At 39.2% G+C, this 19,804-nt stretch overlaps 1 protein-coding gene across 4 annotated transcripts; it reads right to left on the reverse strand.

The window, feature by feature from the left end:
* Nucleotides 1-483: 483 nt before the first annotated feature.
* On the reverse strand, nt 484-19,778 carry ADH5 (alcohol dehydrogenase 5 (class III), chi polypeptide). Of its 4 annotated transcripts, none has more exons than XR_014083757.1 (10): nt 19,712-19,778; nt 16,387-16,488; nt 14,692-14,833; nt 14,089-14,176; nt 7,850-8,069; nt 7,439-7,699; nt 6,556-6,691; nt 4,469-4,607; nt 3,938-4,337; nt 484-2,513 (listed from the first exon to the last, which is right to left on the reverse strand). XR_014083757.1 is itself a non-coding variant. In XM_081596655.1 (9 exons), the coding sequence occupies exons 1-9, from the start codon at nt 19,721-19,723 to the stop codon at nt 4,313-4,315; spliced, it is 1,125 nt and encodes a 374-aa protein (XP_081452781.1). In that variant the 5' UTR covers nt 19,724-19,778; the 3' UTR covers nt 3,836-4,312. The 4 variants fall into 4 exon arrangements, 2 of the variants coding, with proteins under 2 accessions (XP_081452781.1, XP_081452792.1); XR_014083760.1 differs by having other exon boundaries at nt 2,328-2,513; nt 6,556-6,687; nt 7,435-7,699; XM_081596655.1 differs by lacking the exon at nt 484-2,513 and having other exon boundaries at nt 3,836-4,337.
* Nucleotides 19,779-19,804: the final 26 nt, after the last annotated feature.

A 19,804-nucleotide genomic window follows, 5' to 3' on the forward strand; every position in this document is an offset into this window, starting at 1 on the left:
CCCAGGTCGACAAAACGTTTGAGATTCACCAGCTACATTTACTTTTGCTTTGAAATGAGAGAAATGGAAGTAGCATTATGTATAGCCATTTTTAAGTTGTACACACAGTAACTGCCTCCACTCTAACCAAGTTTGGATATAATGCAGCTTTGTCTCCTCACCTCAAAAACCTCATCATTCCACACATTCTACTTTATATTAGTCCCCTGTGCACGTAATAAAGAACTTGTTCCAAGTCAGACATGCCTACATATTTTATGCCCTATTTTTTACAGTGAACATCACTAGGTGGGTTAAATAGAAAGCAAAATAGCCCAACATGCTGAAAATGGAAAAGCCGGCAAGATTTGAAAAATGCCAAGTATATGAAAAATTTTCAATGAGAAACAAAAAGCTGTTAAAAGTTGGCAGTATTGTAAATTTTACATCCTTAAATTTTTTTTTTTCACTAGCTTTCATAAAATACACAGTGGAGACTAGCCATTTGTGTTAAACTTATACACCATTTATTCAATAAAGCAGTTTAAACATAACTTCAAAAAATTCCCAGTAATACTTCTGAGGTGGCGGAATTCTCATTTTGAACAGCCGGATCTGCTCACATGCACATGAATGTTTTTAGTCCGGTATGGTCTGTGTTCTTCCAAAAACTATTTGGTTCCACAATATACGTAACAGCCTAGATGCCATCCAAGAGGGTGTACTGAAAGGATCTTAACAAGAAATACTTTAAACCTACAGTCTCATGATCCAAGTGATACTGGTTCCTTCAAAGAGGCAACTGTGCTTTCATCCAGCAAATGCTCATACCTGTTAAACTGAATTAGCTGGCTCAAGACTACGTACACTTCACTGTGACAGAAATGAAAAGTAAACTTCCTAATTGACCAGCTACAAGAATTGGGGTTACATTATTTTACGATCTTAAAATTGCTTTACTTTCTCATATTGGTGAACATAAAATGTTTGCCATTCTCATTCACGTATAACTCATGTATTATAGTGGAAGAATCTTTTAAAAGAATTAGTAGCTCTTCTCCATTATTACCCTCATATGTTCTTTGTTACTGCAATTGCTTAAGGCAGTAAAATATACGTTGTTCCTGGAAGGCTGAGCTAAAACAAACCAGATTAAAGTACATTTCTTACAGCTGGGGTAGAAGCTAGTTTTAATTTCCTCTTCCAGTTTACGAAGGACAGTAGGTTGGAGCCCTTTTGGCCCCTATTGAGTCTCTAGGCCTCCATGTAAAATGAGAGAAGTTAGATTATACTGCCTTGTCCTTCAAATGCACCAGAGATCCAAAAAGAAGTCCTGACCATAACTGCCATTTTCTATTTTCATATTGGGAGCAATTAAGCCACATCAATCAGAAGAATTAAAACAAGAAAAAGCATGTGCTTTCAATTCAACCAAAGATACGTATATCGATGTCCTGATACAAAGACAGTCAAGATATGCTATAATGTGGAAAAAATTAAAAGGCACAGAATAGTGTTAATTAGTATTCATTTGTATAAATTTATATGTATACATGTTATTTCATTCATAGAAACTTCTAGGAAGATACATAAACTTACTGGTGGCCACCAATTTTGGGGGAGAGAGGGAAGTTTACCTTTTCTTTCTCATGTAATTTTCTCTACTATTTGAATGTTCTAACTCTTGCATGTATTGCCCTCATGTATTTACTTTTGTGTTAATGGATTACCGGGATGTTAAGACTATCCACCATTTTTGTTTGCTTCTTTATTCTGCTCAGGGTAAAGAAGCCTAAATGCTACTTAACAGCACCAGGAAAACACTGCTAGGTTTGACCATACTAAAGTAAAAATTTAAAAATACAAAATATATTAAAAATATAAAACTTACAAAGAATTGGTATCTAGAATAAAGAAGTCTTAAAAATTACTCAGAAAAAAAGAATTGATCCAATAGAAAAATGGGCCAAGGATGTAAAGAGATACCTTTACAAAAAAGGAAATATGGGGGCTCTCACCTGAGATGGCCCACATCTTGTTTGTTGGTGAGCTACTCTCTAGATAAACCCATTTCTTATCTATTACCTTGTCTCTCAGTATGTTCTTACTGCAAAAAGACATCAAGAACCTGAACTTCACCTGAAACTCTCAACAACATTGTTAACTGGCTATACCATAATACAAAATAAAAAAAAATGTTTAATCAATTAAAAAAAAAAAGAACCTGAGCTACATTAAGTCCTGAGACCAGGTGGGTGTGTGATCTCAACTAAATGACTGTGGAGTGAAGTCCCAATCAGAGTTGCACAATTTTGGATATTTTTGTACAGCACAGGGAAATATAGCCATTGTCTTGTAATAACTTTTAATGGAATATAATCTAAGTTAGAGAAAGACACACATCTTCTCATGCTTGATACATTTAGTTCCTCCAACCCCCTCCTTGTTCCTGGATCTTCATGTGCCTTCTACAGAAACGGATCCATCCTCTACCTGGGTTTCTTCAGTTTGGCACCTTCACTCTACTCCCAAGCCTGGCAGGCAAGGAACAAACAGAGAATCTTCAGGTTAGAGGGAAGGGGAGAAGGATGTTGTCAATACACTTAGATTTCTTTTTTCACTTTGACACACATAATCTTGTCTTTTCCGAGAGTTGATGAATAAAGGTAGTGAAACCATTTACCTCAGATTGGGACTTGAGCCCATGTGCTGGGACTCGAACCCAACCAAAACCCTGCTTGGGACTTGAACCTACATGGCTGGGACTCAAACCCAGTAAAAACCCACGGTACCTGGTTTCAGGACCTAATGAAGCTCAGAAGAAGAAGAAAAAAAAAATACAAATGACCAAAAGAATGAAAGACTTCAGTAATTAGGGGAAATGCAAATTAAAGTCATTTCATACCCAGGTGATTTGTAAAAGTTTCCAACCACTTTGAAGAGCAATTTGACAATTTCTAGTAAGGTTTAAAACGTTATCCTGTGATACACATCCTACCTGACCAACACTGTGCATGATGTATGAGGATGTTCCACCAGTGTTGTTAGCAATACAGAAACAATTTGGGAAACAACTATATGCCATCAGTTGGAGACAGATAAATGATGGTAGTTCATACAGGTGAATACTACTGCACAGTACTAAATGAATGGGATCATATACAACAGGGATTAATCACACAATAATGAGTGAAATAGCTGCAGAATAAGATAGCATCAGGTTTAAAACATGTATAACACTGAAGACTGGAGGGTTTACAGATTTGTATAGTAAAAGTATGGCGACCTGGGTGACAATGATAAACACCAGATTCTGGAGAGGAAAGGCAATGTGGTATGAAGGAGTGAAGTGTTAAGATCTGACATAAGTACTTCAGTTTGGATATTCAGTATGTAAATGTTTTCCATATACTTGAAATAAGTTCACAGAGTGATCAACACAAAACTACCTACTTAAAAGGTAGTTTCAGTGATGAATTCTAGTGTTCCGTATGGGCCAGATGCCATACCAGGAACTGGGAATCTAAGTTTGAACAATGCACAGTACCTGCCCTCAAGAAGATAATCTTCAACGTCCCTGGTGGTCCAGTGGTTAAGAATCCACCTGCCAATGCAGGGGACACGGGTTCTATCCCTGGTCTGGGAAGATTCCACATGCCTTGGGGCAACTAAGCCCGCACACTCTATAGAGCCTACATGTTGCAACTCCTGAGCCCATGCACCCTGGAGCCTGTGCTCAGCAACAAGAGAAGCCACCACAATGAGAAGCCCATGCACCACAACTAGAGAAAGCTGGTGCAGTAACGAAGACCCAGTGCAGCCAAAAAAAAAAAAAAGATAATCTCACCGAAACAGATTTGGGTTGACTGGAGAAATCTGTTCTTTAATAATGGGTGTGAGATCCTTAAAAGTTACAAGAAAGTTACCAGTGACAGTGAAGACAAGGGCATACACTCACCACTGCCTTGCTTCCTCCATCTTTCCTTTAAAGAGTGAAGATAATAGGGAGAGGAATCATGAGAATGAATTCAGCATACAACAGCTGACAGCTCCCACACATATACGGGCATTCCTTTTATTATGCTAAAAATATTCCTTAATGAGCTAGCAATTATTTATGTGAAGAAGAGACCAGAAAACAGATTTATGACAGTATTAGCCTTATTCTTGATTAGACATGTAGGAATTTACACACAAAACATTATTGCTTAGAGTAGGTTAATGAAGATCTAAGAAGCTGTGAACTTGACAGAGCTCCATTCTGCTTGTGTGGCTGCTCCAATCAGACCACAAGACTTAGTTACAAGGGTGGAAAAATTTTCCTCTTTTGAACTTAAAGCTTTACAACAGTTCGGATGCTGTAAGAGAAGGAAAAAATAAACAAAAGTTCAGAATTATTTAACACCACTAAAACTTTTTTTTAATACTTCCTCCGTAAGCCCCAAATCGTTACCACGGTCTATACTACACAGCTAAAGAGAAAGCTTACCTCTTTCCTGCATGCATCAGATCAAAGGCTTCATTAATTTGGTCAAAAGGCAGACTGTGAGTCACAAACTCATCAACTTTTATCTTTTTGGACATATATTCAGACACCAACTTTGGGACACTTTCTACACTCTTCCATCCTAAAGGAAATCATACATCTATTCATTACTTTTTCCAACAAATCTCTATAGTATGCTTATTATTTAGTAGGTGACAAAGACATATAAGAGAATGAATTTTTTTGTGAATTAAAGAGGAAAGAAAAACTTCAAAATCAGCCTAGAGAAGAGGAAGAATTTAATGCACATCTTTAGTTAAGAAAAAAGCAGATGCCTTTTGAGCACTTTTCTTTTTCTATGTTAAGATTTACTAAAATCTCATTAAATCTTAATGGAGATTTTAAAACTATACAGAACTCTAGAAGTCTCACAACAAGCTTATTTTAAGTCCACAACAGCAAAATTTCTATAATCGTGAAATTTAAGGAAGAAAAAAATTGATGTGATACACGACTTTATTTCTATGCTTTTAATTTCAACAATAAGGATAACATCTCAGAATAAAAACTGTGAACTGAAAAGCAAAGTAGAAGATCTTTACTTATATGTTAAGATTTTAAACAAAGTCAGATCCTTCAATTTTTCACTTGTATTATTAAAAGAAGCAGTAAATGTACAGATAAGCTTTCCCACCTTTTAAACTAGGGTTTCTTTGGACTATATGTCAAGCTGCTTTTGTGTGTGTGCGAAGTCGCTTCAGTTGTGTCCAACTCTACGAACCCAAGGACTGCCTGCTGCCCACCAGGCTCCTCTGTTCATGGGGTTCTCCAGGCAAGAATACTGGAGTGGGTGCCATTTCCTTCTCCAGGGGATTTTTCTGACCCTTTTCCAAATCTCCCTCCTTACATCCTCGACAGATTACCTTTTCATTGCCAACTGGTGCTTTTTTTCCCCCCTCATTTAAATCTCCTGGTAACTGAGACAACTACAGCCACCGCTATTCCCTACACCAAAACTTCTGTTTACATTGTGAGTCATGTGTTAGCAACACCCATGGGGCCCCAAGGCTCCAGCTTATTTCCCAACAAGCATGTGCTTTGGTGAGGCTTCAGGTAGAAGTGACTTCCAATCCCCCCTGGCTCAGTCTCCCAGACATTTTTAGAACATTCCCAAATGTAGCTCTGGACCTTCAGCTGATGCCCCTGAGCTGCATGTGTGGCTCTACAAGTCTGTTCTAATACACTCAAGTGGGGCATACTAGTGTCTAGGGCTTTGAAAAGAGGGTTTAGTCAGCTTGACCTTTTCCTTGACAAATTGTGTAGTATAAAGAAGGAAAACTTTGGCCAAACCCCTCATTTTTCATACTTTCCCAATCTTCTGGCCTTGAAGAAAAAATGTGGCATGATATGAGGCAGAGAAAAAGACACTTTGTTAGACGCAGAACATTTCATTTGAAACTCATGCTATGTAGTACTTTTTCCTTAGGAGAATGGTAAGGATATATTTTTAAAAAATCTATTAAAAACTTAAAATTTCCTTCATTCACAATAGTTGGGATTTATAAACATGTTTTGATGTCTTTTCTCTTCCCTAGCTGAGAAACCCTAAGGATAGAAACTTTTTCTTAGCATTCTCCTGGTAGTTGGCAACCCCAAGTAACCACATACTTTTAGGATCACTCAAGGGAAAAATGATCAGTCTGCCAGCTTTTCCATTTTGTTATAAGGCTCTGTCTAACAATGTTTTACTCAGACTGGTTACTGCTGAAATCAGTACTGTTTAGAGAGAAGCATGATCACATCCAGGGATCACTGCACTCTCTAGGAAAATGAGTAAAAAAATGCCAATAACCTATATAAGTCTACCAGATGACACAAGGTGGCTGGTCTAGTTTATCCTGAATCCTACTTCTGACCTAGTCCTAGCTATTTCATTAATGGAATATTAGTATTTTTTTTCAGTGTATAAAAAGTAGCCTTGTGTTTCAGGAGAAGCTGAGCACCTCCCCAGTCCCCAGGTTTGTACTCACTGGGATTACAATTCTGCTAAAGGAAATAACAGAAGAAAATGTCCTCATCTGTCAAATTACCTCCAAAGGCAGTGCCTTTCCACGTGCGGCCCGTGACTAGCTGGAACGGACGAGTGGCAATTTCTTCACCAGAGGCAGCTACTCCCACTACCACACTGATGCCCCAGCCTTTGTGGCAGGCCTCCAGCGCTGCTCTCTGCAGGCGAACCACAGAAGTCAGTGCATTTTGCTAAGAATATCTACTTCCCCAGAAACTTTTGGGGAACAGGGTAGTGGTATAGAAAGCTTTTTTAGAAAAATGGCAACAAAATGATCAAAGTATTTATTAAGTTGTTTAATTTTATTGAACAATTTTAACAGGTATTTTTAAAAGAATTTGCTAACGTGGCTAAATATTAACACAAATTGAAAGAATTTAAAGCTTTTATTTGTTGTCTACTTTAAAAAGTTAAGTCTTGGCACGAAATTCTAAAGACCTTAATAAAGGCAGCAGCAGAGAAGTAACAGTAATACTTCTGCTGAGTGTCTACTCTGTCAAGTACATACCTACAATACCTATGCCTGATTACTATCTGCATTTTACACTTGAGGAAACAGATTCAGAGAAGTTAAGTAGTTGCTCAAGGTTACTGAGTTACTATGTGGATATATATCTAATTCCAAAGCCCATGTTCTCTGTAACTGCATCATTTTGCCTTTTCATTTAATGAAATGCACTTTTAAGATTTAGCATAGACGGAAAGGCAAAGAAACATTTTCCTTCATCTTTCCCTTGTATAGTTCAATAGTTATTTTTCCTTTCTTTCAGCAACCATTCTAATCCGAGAATTTAAGACTTCTCCTTTGCAAAACAATTTTTTATCTTAATAAAGGAAATTACATTTAAAAAGGCAGTTACACACACACACACACAAGCACATGGAATGAAACCAGGCATACTCACCATGACTTTCACATTACCAATACACTCAAAGGAATAGTCGACTCCCCCATCAGTCATCTCAGTGAGCACTTCCTGGATCGGTTTACTGAAGTCCTGGGGGTTAATACACTCAGAGGCCCCAAACTCCTTGGCTCTTGCGAATTTATCCTTATTGATGTCCACACCAATGATCCGGGTTGCACCAGCCACCTTACAGCCCATGATAACTGCCAATCCAACTCCTCCCAGGCCAAAGACAGCACAAGTAGAGCCAGGCTCCACCTAACATTAAAGACAGCCTGTAAGGTACTCATTCCGTAAGAGTCAGCGAAATCATTAGGTTTCTTACAAGTTGGGCCAAGTTCACTTTTTTGGCAAAGTTTTGCTGTATGAGGTTAGAGGGTGGAAGCCAAAACCCAGGCCAACACTTACCTTGGCAGTGTTCAAAGCAGCACCATAACCAGTTGGAATGCCACAACCCAGAAGGCAAACTTTATCCAAAGGTGCTAAAGGATCAATTTTAGCAACAGAAATGTCAGCCACAACTGTGTATTCAGAAAATGTGCTGGTTCCCATGTAATGTAAAATTGTCTTTCCTTTACAAGTAAATCTGCTAGTGCCATCTGGCATTAATCCTTTTCCTTGAGTGACTCTAAAGAAAAAGAAATCAGTTTTTTAAAATGATGACCAGTAAATAGTTAGAAGACTGTGCTAAGACCAAAACTCTAATTTCTAATGTATTCATTACTCAATTTAGCACCTTTTACCAATGCCTGATTAGGAAAACTTTTAAAAGAATTATAATCTTATGAATCTTTTCCAACATTCAATATCCTTTTAGATTACCTGTCAAGAGTACTGAAATAATTTTAACAGGTACAACTTATGGATCACATGAAATGATTTTAAAATTCCATCATGTGACCCTATATGCGAGACAGCAAAAGAGACACAGATGTAAAGAACAGTCTTTTGGACTCTGTGGGAGAAGGTGAGGGTGGAATGATTTGAGAGGGTAGCGTTGAAATGTGTATATTATATGTCAAGCGGATCGCCAGTCCAGGTTCAATGCATGAGACAGGGTGCTCAAGGCTGGTGCATTGGGATTACCCTGGGAGATGGGATGGGGAGGGAGGTGGAAGCAGGGTTCTGGATGGGGAACACATGTGCGCCCATGGCTGATTCATGTCAATGTATGGCAAAACCCACTACAATACTGTAATTAGCCTCCAATTAAAATAAATTAATCTAAAAAAAAAAATTCCATCATGAAACTATGAGCAAATATAACTTCAAAAAGCATTAAGCCAAAACAGCATCCACATAGCAGAGATTACAAGCAACTATCCAGATCAGCAGATAAAAACAGATGTCCAAACTGATTAATTCAGATTTCTTAGGAGGCCTATTTCAAAAGTGTAATAGTCCCCATGGATTCAAGTTATCTTCTCTCTTGCAGCTTATCTCTTGCAATGGTTTCAAAATTATTTTTGATATTCTAAATGGCTGATGTAACATCTTGCTTAGGAATATGGGCCCTAAAGGCAGACACAGTCAATCAGTTCAGTCGCTCAGTCGTGTCGAACTCTTTGAGACCCCATGGACTGCAACACGCCAGGTTTCCCTGGCCATCAACAACTCCCAGAAATTACTCAAACTCAAGTCCATTGACTCGGTGATGCCATCCAACCATCTCATCCTCTGTCGTCCCCTTTTTCTCCTGCCTTCAAACTTTCCCAGCATCAGGGTCTTTTCAAATGAGTCAGTTCTTTGCATCAGGTGGCCAAATATTGGCGTTTCAACTTCAGCATCATTCCTAACAATGAATATTCAGGACTGATTTCCTTTAGGATGGACTGGTTGGATCTCCTTGCAGTCCAAGGGACTCTTGAGTCTTTTCCAACACCACAGTTCAAAAGCATCAATTCTTCAGCATTCACCTTTCTTTACAGTCCAACTCACACATCCATACATGACTACTGGAAAAACCACAGTTTTGACTAGACAGACCTTTGTCGGCAAAGTAATGTCTCTGCTTCTTAATATGCTGTCTAGGTTGGTCATAACTTTTCTTCCAAGGAGCAAGTGTCTTTTAATTTCATGGCTGCAGTCACCATCTGCAGTGATTTTGGAGCCCCCAAAAATAAAGTCTGTCACTGTTTCCCCATCTATTTGCCATGAAGTGATGGGACCGGATGCCATGATCTTAGTTTTCTGAATGTTGAGCTTTAAGCCAACTTTTTCACTCTCCTCTTTCACTTTCATCAAGAGGCTCTTTAGTTCTTCTTCACTTTCTGCCATAAGGGTGGTGTAATCTGCATATCTGAGGTTATTGCTATTTCTCCCTGCAATCTTGATTCCAGCTTGTGCTTCATCCAACCCAGCATTTCTCATGATATACTCTGCATATAAGTTAAATAAGCAGGGTGACAATATACAGCCTTGACGTACTCCTTTTCCTATTTGGAACCAGTCTGTTGTTCCATGTCCTGTTCTAACTGTTGCTTCCTGATCTGCATACAGGTTTCTCAAGAGGCAGGTCAGGTGGTCTGGTATTCCCATCTCTTGAAGAATTTTCCACAGTTTCTTGTGGTCCACACACTCAAAAATAAAGCAGATGTTTTTCTGTAACTCTCTTGCTTTTTTAATGATCCAACAGATGTTGGCAATTTGATCTCTGGTTCCTTTGCCTTTTCTAAATCCAGCTTGAGCATCTGGAAGTTCACAGTTCACAGACTGTTGAAGCCTGGCTTGGAGAATTTTGAGCATTACTTTACTAGCATGTAAGATGAGTGCAGTTGTGCGGTAGTTTGAGCATTCTTTGGCATTGCCTTTCTTTGGGATTGGTATGAAAACTGACCTTTTCCAGTCATGTGGCCACTGCTGAGTTTCCAAATTTGCTGGCTTATTGAGTGCAGCACTTTCACAGCATCATCTTTTAGGATTTGAAATAGCTCAACTGGAATTCCATCACCTCCACTAGCTTTGTTTGTAGTGATGCTTCCTAAGGCCCACTTGACTTCACATTCCAGGATGTCTGGCTCTAGGTGAGTGATCACACCATCATGATTATCTGGGTCATGAAGATCTGTTTTGTATAGTTCTTCTGTGTATTCTTGCTACATTTTCTTAATATCTTCAGCTTCTGTTAGGTCCATACCATTTCTGTCCTTTACTGAGCCCATCTTTGCATGAAATGTTCCATTGGGATCTCTAATTTTCTTGAAGAGATCTCTAGTCTTTCCCATTCTATTGTTTTCCTGTATTTCTTTGCACTAATCACTGAGGAAGGCTTTCTTATCTCTCCTTGCTATTCTTTGGAACTCTGCATTCAAATGGGTATATCTTTCCTTTTCTCCTTTGCCTTTTGCTTCTCTTCTATTCACAGCTCTTTGTAAGGCCTCCTCAGACAACCATTTTGCCTTTTTGCATTTCTTTTCCTTGGGGATGGTCTTGATCCCTGTCTCCTGTACAATGTCACGAACCTCTGTGTATAGTTCATCAGGCACTCTGTCTATCAGATCTAATCCCTTGAATCTATTTCTCACTTCTACTGTATAATCGTAAGGGATTTGATTTAGGTCATATCTGAATGGTCTAGTGGTTTTCCCCACTTTCTTCAATTTAAGCCTGAATTTGGCAATAAGGAGTTCATGATCTGTGCCACAGTCAGCTCCTGGTCTTGCTTTTGCTGACTGTATAGAACTTCTCTGTCTTTGGCTCCAAAGAATATAATCAGTCTGATTTCGGTATTGACCATTTGGTGATGTCCACGTGTAGAGTCTTTTGTGTTGTTGAAAGAGGGTGTTTGCTATGACCAGTGCTTTCTCTTGGCAAAACTCTTTTTAGCCTTTGTCCTGCTTCATTCTGTACTCCAAGGCCAAATTTGCCTGTTACTCCAGGTATTTCTTGACTCCCTACTTTTGCATTCCAGTCCCCTATAATGAAAAGGACATCTTTTTTGGGTGTTAGTTCTAGAGGGTCACACACACTTGTGTTCAAATCCCATGTGGCCCTTGTCAAGTAAATTAACTTTTGTGCCTTCATTTTGTCATTAGAAAATCAGAGAAACCATCTTTCTTCGAGACTGCTAAAAAATCAAATGAGAGGTTATGTAAAGCAATTAGCATTGTGCCTAGCACAGAGTGCTTAATAAATATGTTACTTTTAATAAAAATAAACACTAGAACTTGATGTACACTCTTGGATAAACCCTTTGGTATATATACAAGTAAAATATATAAAGATGAAGAAAAAGTCAACTTCCTGTGGATTCAAGAACATTTCCTCCTATGTTGGGTGCATATATATTTATGATTGTTATGTCAAATCAAAACCACAATGAGGTACCATTTCACACCAGTCAGAATGGCTGCTATCCAAAAGTCTACAAGCAATAAATGCTGGAGAGGGTGTGGAGAAAAGGGAACCCTCTTACACGGTTGGGGGAATGCAAACTAGAGAACAGTGTGGAGATTCCTTAAAAAACTGGGAATAGAACTGCCATATGACCCAGCAATCCCACTGCTGGGCATACACACCGAGGAAACCAGAATTGAAAGAGATGCGTGTACCCCAATGTTCATCGCAGCACTGTTTACAATAGCCAGGACATGGAAGCAACCTAGATGTCCATCAGCAGACGAATGGATAAGGAAGCTGTGGTACATATACACAATGGAATATTACTCAGCCATTAAAAAAAATACATTTGAATCGGTTCTATTGAGATGGATGAAACTGGAGCCCATTATACACAGTGAAGTAAGCCAGAAAGAAAAACACCAATACAGTATACTAATGCATATATATGGAATTTGAAAGATGGTAACGATAACCCTATATGCGAGACAGAATAAGAGACACAGATGCATAGAACAGTCTTATGGACTCTGAGGGAGAAGGTGAGGGTGGGACGTTCTGGGAGAATAGCATTGAAACATGTATATTATCATATGTGAAACAGAACACCATTCCATGTTCGATGCATGAGACAAATGCTCAGGGCCGGGGCAATGGGATGACCCAGAGGGATGGGATGGGGAGGGAGGTGGGTGGGGGGTCCAGGAAGGGGAACACATGTAAACCTATGGCTGATTCATGTCAATGTATGGCAAAAACTATTACAATATTGTAAAGTAATTAGCCCCCAACTAAAATAAATCAATTTATTTAAAAAAAAAAAAGAACATTTCCTTTGAGAGAAACATAAATACGACAAGAAACAAACAAATAGGTGACAAAGCTTGACCACAAACAACCTTTATATCTTTATGAGAGCAAGTTAAATCTGCTTAGCTCTCAATGTCAGAAACTGCTCTGCTCTCAGAAGAGGTTCATGAACAAAAGGTGATATGGGATCTATTTTAAGCTTTGAAAGAACTTGTCCTTCTAAAAGCTTACAGATAGCCACAAAAAAGCCTATAACCATTATTCTACTTGGTATGTCAGAAGTCTTTCAGATAGTGTTTGGAATTCCCTTTCAAAATGACTATAGTTTTATTTTTTCGGTTCTAGTTTTGTAACTGTGTTTGTGATAAAATAAATGCGTGCAATTTTGTTTTCCAAAATAAGAAACTAATTTTGTCAATGGCGTTAGAAAACAATGCAAAAACAAACAGATCTCCCAAATACTGCTGGTGGGAGTATATCCCATGACTCAGCAATTTCAATCCTAGGGAAATACCCAAGAGAAAGCTGCATAAATGTCCACGAAGGTATCCATCAAGAGACACACATGGACACTCCCAGTGGCACTAACCATAGCAGGGTCAAACTGGGGAGCAATGTAAATGTCCATGAGCAGGAGAAAGGGTAAACATAGATATGTGGAATGAAACAAAAGAGAATCAGAAGAATATAGCAGCATGGACACCTCAACAGACATTATGAATGAAAGAAACCAGGCAAAAGAGCAAATACTGCATAATTCTGTTTATATGAAGTTTTACAGTGAAAAATAACAGAATAGTGGTTACCTTTGAGGGAGGTAGGTGTTGACTTGTAAGGGACATGAAGAACATTGTGGGCAGCTGGAAGGGTTTTCTATCTTGATCTGAGTGGATGTTATAACTATGAGGTGTGTATAGGCATAAAAATTCATTGAGCTGTACATTTAGTATTGTACACTTTAATTACTTCATTATATGTATGTTCTACTTCAGTGACAAAAAAGGGGCAAACAGACACAAGATCTTAAATGCCTCAAAGAAGTTCTTCAAGTGTGTTACCTTGCTACAATAAAATAACCACCTTTTGTCAAAGGGTTATGTTATCTCCTGGAGTCTTTCCAAAACCTTATGAGCTAAGTTTTATTACTTCGGTTTCATGGACAATAAAATGGCTCATAAAAATGCCTTCATTTAATTTCATAAGCATGTCCTCCTTACTACCTATTTTGGCAAATTTAGCCTAGTATTATGGAAAGAGAATGGGTTCAGAAAATTGTATTATCTCTCCTAACAGCTGATGATGCTGAGCACACCACTTAATTTCCAAGTTTAAATTTTCTCATCTATGAAAATACAGTGATACCAGTGATAATGACAGGTTGCCAAAGAGACAGAATGAAATAATTCATGTAGAATGCTCTGTATAAATTGACACATAATTACTTATTATCATGATTAATATTACCTCTTGTTTTAAGAATAAAATAAAAAGATACTAACCTTATCTTCTGGCAAAGGTTTGTTTTAGGATTCAGACAAAATTTGCATTCTCCACACTGGGGGATGTAAAGTGGGATGACAGTATCACCTAGAAAACAAATATAAGGACACTACCCTGAATCGGTAGCATCTGATTCTAAACAAATACCTCAGCCCCTACAAATTCCCATTCTTGTCAACTCCCACAGCTTTGCGGTTAACAACTTTAAGGCCTAGAACTTTACCTACATAACATCATTCAGACATTGCCTGACTATGCAAAAAAAAAAAAAAAAAGAGCTTCAAATTTTTATCTAAATGAAACTTTTAAAATAATAAGTCGAGAACAAGGAGGTCATGTGCTTCAACATAATGACTTGGTGCATCTTCAAAAATTCTTGCTTAATTGGGCAAAAACCATGTCAGATAAGTAGCAGTCTCATAATCAGAAAGGAAAAAGCTCTGAAGTACCTGTGTTTTCCAGATGAGGAATAAAATCAATCTTGACAACTTAGTTAGGTGGTAACTTATTCAAAAATAAACAGTGTATAGTTTATCAGAAATATAATTTCCTATAAAAATAAGCCAAAATTGTAAAATAAGTGGTTCAAATACCCTCCTTACCTGCCTTCAGCTTAGTAACTCCTTCACCAACACTCTCCACAATTCCAGCACCTTCATGTCCCAAGATCACTGGATAATTCCCTTCAGGATCAGCCCCACTCAGTGTATAGGCGTCAGTGTGGCAAACTGCAGTGGCAATAATCTAACAGGATATTAAAGAGCATCTAAGTGTACGCACATGCAATTTAGAGTGACACATAGGTCAAAGGAGAGACATTTTTACTTAACAGCATATTTTATTGATTAGAAGATACATTTCTTTCATATTTTAACCTCTCTAAAATCAGCACGTGCTTATCACTGATGGCATCTTAACAAGTGGAACTGGCAGCCTTTTCTTAGTAATGGTACATTTATAGGCAATGAAACATAGTGTATCTGTTCTCCTTTTCAATACATGTTAGCAGGAGAAGGTAAACCAGGGCATGTTATGGGCACGGTGCTTTCTGCAGGTGTGGAGAGGAACACCAACTGTGTGCAAAAGCAGGTAGGGCCCATCTGACTGCTGGCCTCCTCCTGACTGTTGGGGAATGAGATTTCTAAAAAGACATATGCCAGCTTGCTTGGTCTGGGGCAAAACTCAAGAGCTTTTATTGGAACCAACTCCCTCTTTAGCAGCCACACAGAATTTCTGCTTAAATAAGCCCTTTATCCCAATTTTTCTGGCTTTTAAGTATCTCTTTTCTTTTCAAACTGCCAAAAGCACAAAAAGGAAAAGTCGTGGGAGTGTCCGTTTTCCTGCTTCTCACATTTAAGCCCCATGACAGTGTAACATTCTTAGCTGTTTGTTAGCAGTTTCCCAGGGAAGACTTGTAGCCCTGTACAGCTCATATTAGCACATCCAGGATCAACTTTTTCTTTAGTAGCAAAATCACAATCAGGTTGATTTCTGTAAAGATTTCAGATTCCTGGGCCTGGGTTAAAAGAATCTGAAAAAATTATCTGGCCCTGGCTTCTCGACTTGTTAAATGTGATCCCAGGAAGCATGAGAATTGGAGGTGGGATGGGGGAAGTATATTCCAATTCACAGCAAAAAATGGTTTTTTTTTCCTAGAAGGTTCATTTTACTCAATGGTCATTACTTTAAAGCACTGATTTTACATCACAAGTACAGAGTAGAATGCCAGAGTATCCAGCTGGCTGCCTGTGCAATATGCCTCTCTCCAGGGGTAACTTCACTTTCTCTGCCACAGCAGAGATTAAGAGGTGCTGGAATAATGAATCCCCTGAACCTTGGACTTCTCTGCAAAGGTCAGTACATTTTAAAGCTCTCTAAGCAAGCCTGCTTCACTTGCTTGTTGATCCAGTCAGTTAGGAACCTGTTCCCAAATCTTATTTGAAGTTTCTTCCAATAATCCAAAGGATCTTAAGAATACATCTTAAGTTATGGGATCAGCAGAAAGGGGAACATCCTATAAAGTCACCCTAAACCCAGGCTACAGAAGATCAATTGCACTCATCCACTGATCCATGGAGAAGGCTGTTGAGTGCAACACCAGAGCTAAAAAGACGGAGAGGAGCACTGCAAAGGTGAGAGGGATGAACTGAGAGCTGGGATTCCAAGGCTGGATGACTCTTAGTCCCTTCTCCTTGACACTGTCCTTGGGGATTTCTCCTCTGTAGACCTCAGAGGACTCATCTATCCAGAGACCTAATTGTAGGCCTTCTCTTCCAGTGTCTTAGATGTTTCATTACCTTAATTCGAACTTCATGAGCCTTTGGGGGTGCAACCTCTACCTCCTCTATAGAAAGAGGCTTCCCAGCCTCCCAGGCAACTGCAGCCTTGCACCTGATAACCTGCAATGGGGAATACAGAGCAAGATATTTATCCTCCTGAACTAATCACAAACTACGTAAGTTAATTTAGATGATGATGAATGCTAATCTCAGAAAGTATATCACAGATTCACAAAGACACAACTCCAAGTGATATGGAGAATTGCCTGGCATGTGTTTATACTTTATATAAATAGTACTCATTAAAAAAATTTCATTGAAATGATCACATGTGGAAGTTTCATTCGGGAATTCCCTGGCAGTCCAGTGGTTAGGACTCAGCACTTTCACTGCTGGGGCCTGGGTCCCTGTTGAGGGGGCAGGGGAGGGGAAAACTCAGATGCCTGCAAGCTGCACGACCAAGAAAAAAGTTTCATTCATCAAACATTTAATGACCCTCTACAACGCATAAGCAGGAGAAGGTTAAGGATACAGGTTCCAAGAGAATCTGATTCAGTAGTCTGGTATAGGGCCCAAGGGCTCTGAATGCTTAAGATGTGCCCTATGAAAGTTTTTGCTCAGGCTGGTATAAGTAACACTGGTTTACTGTGAAACTGCACAGTGGGAAATAGTATAAGGAAGAGAATCAGAATGGGGAATCTGAAAAAAAAACAAACCGCATCTATCCCTTTCAATTGTGCTATGCAATACAGTAGCCACCTGCCACATGTAGCTTTTGAGCACTTGAAAAATGGCCTGTTTGAACTGAGGTTAAGTTGTACCTGTAAAATAATCCCAGTTTTTGAAGACTCACTATTAAAAAATACTGATGACATGTTGCGATGGTATTTTGAACACACTGGGTTAAATTTTAATCCAACTTAATGCCATTTTAACGTGGCTAACAGAAAAGTTAAAATTATATACATGATTCATATTATATTTCTACAGTATAGTGCACTTTAGAGATTTCAGTTGGTATACTTCTCCTTTACCAGAGAATCAAGTGTAATGAGGAAGGTTTTGATTAGTTCACAGAATGATTATGAAACATGTTTATGGAATAAAGGTCGTGCTGAGTTTATAGTAGACTTGAAAGCCAATGATTACAAAATGTGTGATTTAAAGGGAGAGGCCCAAAGTGCTACAGAATGCAAAATGTGGAGAAAGAGTGTAACAGTGTAACTTTGGTTGGTGGGTTTGGGGAAGCGTCACTTTTAACTGGGATGAAAGGTGAGGAATAGTTACATAAAGATAAAATATCTACATATAGAATGATTGTGAGCGGTGGATATGAAAATGAATCCCCTAATACAGTCCTTGACAGAGTGCAGCTTTGCAGAAAGAAGCTAGTAGCTATTAGCAGCAAGAGAACAAAGAGTGGAGGAAAAGAAGAGCTGAACTATGCTGACAGATGAGTGGCTTGTGTAACCTTATGAGGCTGGAAATAATCACTTTTAAAATTAAGATGCAGATATTAAATGCTGATAAAAAATTCATACACTGCATTAGAAACTTTCTTCACCTCAATGTACCATAAATCTCAAACTCCAAAGGTAAAATTCAAAATATTAACAATGAAATCACATATTCTCGAGATCTGAAGCAACAATAAATAATTCATTCATAATCTAAGCTTTAAATCCCTCCTCCCCTCTTTTAAAGCATATCTGAATTGAAAGAGACGCGTGTACCCCAATGTTCATCGCAGCACTGTTTACAATAGCCAGGACATGGAAGCAACCTAGATGTCCATCAGCAGACGAATGGATAAGGAAGCTGTGGTACATATACACAATGGAATATTACTCAGCCATTAAAAAAAATACATTTGAATCGGTTCTACTGAGATGGATGAAACTGGAGCCCATTATACACAGTGAAGTAAGCCAGAAAGAAAAACACCAATACAGTATACTAATGCATATATATGGAATTTGAAAGATGGTAACGATAACCCTATATGCGAGACAGAATAAGAGACACAGATGCATAGAACAATTTTATGGACTCTGAGGGAGAAGGTGAGGGTGGGACGTTCTGGGAGAATAGCATTGAAACATGTATATTATCATATGTGAAACAGAACACCATTCCATGTTCGATGCATGAGACAAATGCTCAGGGCCGGGGCAATGGGATGACCCAGAGGGATGGGATGGGGAGGGAGGTGGGTGGGGGGTCCAGGAAGGGGAACACATGTAAACTCATGGCTGATTCATGTCAATGTATAGCAAAAACTATTACAATATTGTAAAGTAATTAGCCCCCAACTAAAATAAATAAATTTATTAAAAAAAACCAAAAAAACAAACAAAAATAAATAAATAAAGCATATCTGAAAGTTTAACGTTTTCCTTTCAATAACAATTCTAAACAAAGCAAAGCCTCACTCTAAATCCGCAGGCAACTGCCCTGCTTCAATATTTGACCTATCACAGGAAAAACAGCTGCCAACTTGTTAAATCTTAAAGATTGTTTAGACTTTATCATTTCTATTCAAGTTCAAATCTTTCAAGAAAATTTCTTAACTTTGTAAAGCATTAAAACAAACAGCGACGTTAGACAGATTAATCCTGTTACTCGCATATATCTGCCTTTACTAGCTAATGTGTATTCCAGGAACTTTTAATAGTCTGTTGCACAGGGTGCAATCCCGCCTCACTATCCTCAGTGTGACCACTAATCGCGACTAACCTGTAACTCTCTCAAGTCTTTGATCTCAAATCGGGTACTATCTTGCATAGGTGTTACAAAAGGATTAAAGTAGGGTGTGTATAAAGCTCCGGTGCCCAGGCGCTCCAAAACGTTACGGAGCCTTCCAAAAGTACAGTCCTTGGAGGCTGAATAGCAGCTCAATTACGAACTACTATGGTGAAACACAATCTAGGGGTTAGAAGCACGGGCTCTGGCTGCAGCTTTGCTACCTGTAAATACGATCCACAGCAAGTGATGTATCTTTATGTACGCAAAGGGTGGCGACTCCTAAACCACCTCCAAAATACCACGATACCGATTCCACCCCGCCCCCACTCTCCGGTTCTCCCCACCCCCATCCCGCTTCGGCTGCCCGCGAAGCAGCAGAACCCCCCCACGAGAGGAGCCGAAACAAAGCTTCCTCCCTCCCTCCCCGCTGAGCTGCTAGCTCCCCGTGGCCGCGTTTCAGCTCCATCAGCCAGAGTCTGGCTCCAGGCCAAGCCCCGCGCGACCCCTACTCCCCTCAAGCCAGCGGCCAGGTTCAGCTCCAAGCTTTCCCTCCCTCCCTTCTTTTCTTGGACTCGGCCCGCGTAACGGCTGATTATACCTGGTTCGCCATTTCCTCAGACTGCAGTCAGCATGAGGCAGACAACTGCGAACAGCCCTGCAGGGTCGGGGAGGTGGGCGGGGCATGCGCCCG

This window comes from Giraffa tippelskirchi, chromosome 1 (assembly GCF_054371585.1).
Source record: "Giraffa tippelskirchi isolate mGirTip1 chromosome 1, T2T-mGirTip1v1.2.pri, whole genome shotgun sequence".
Classification (NCBI taxonomy): Eukaryota; Metazoa; Chordata; class Mammalia; order Artiodactyla; family Giraffidae; genus Giraffa; species Giraffa tippelskirchi.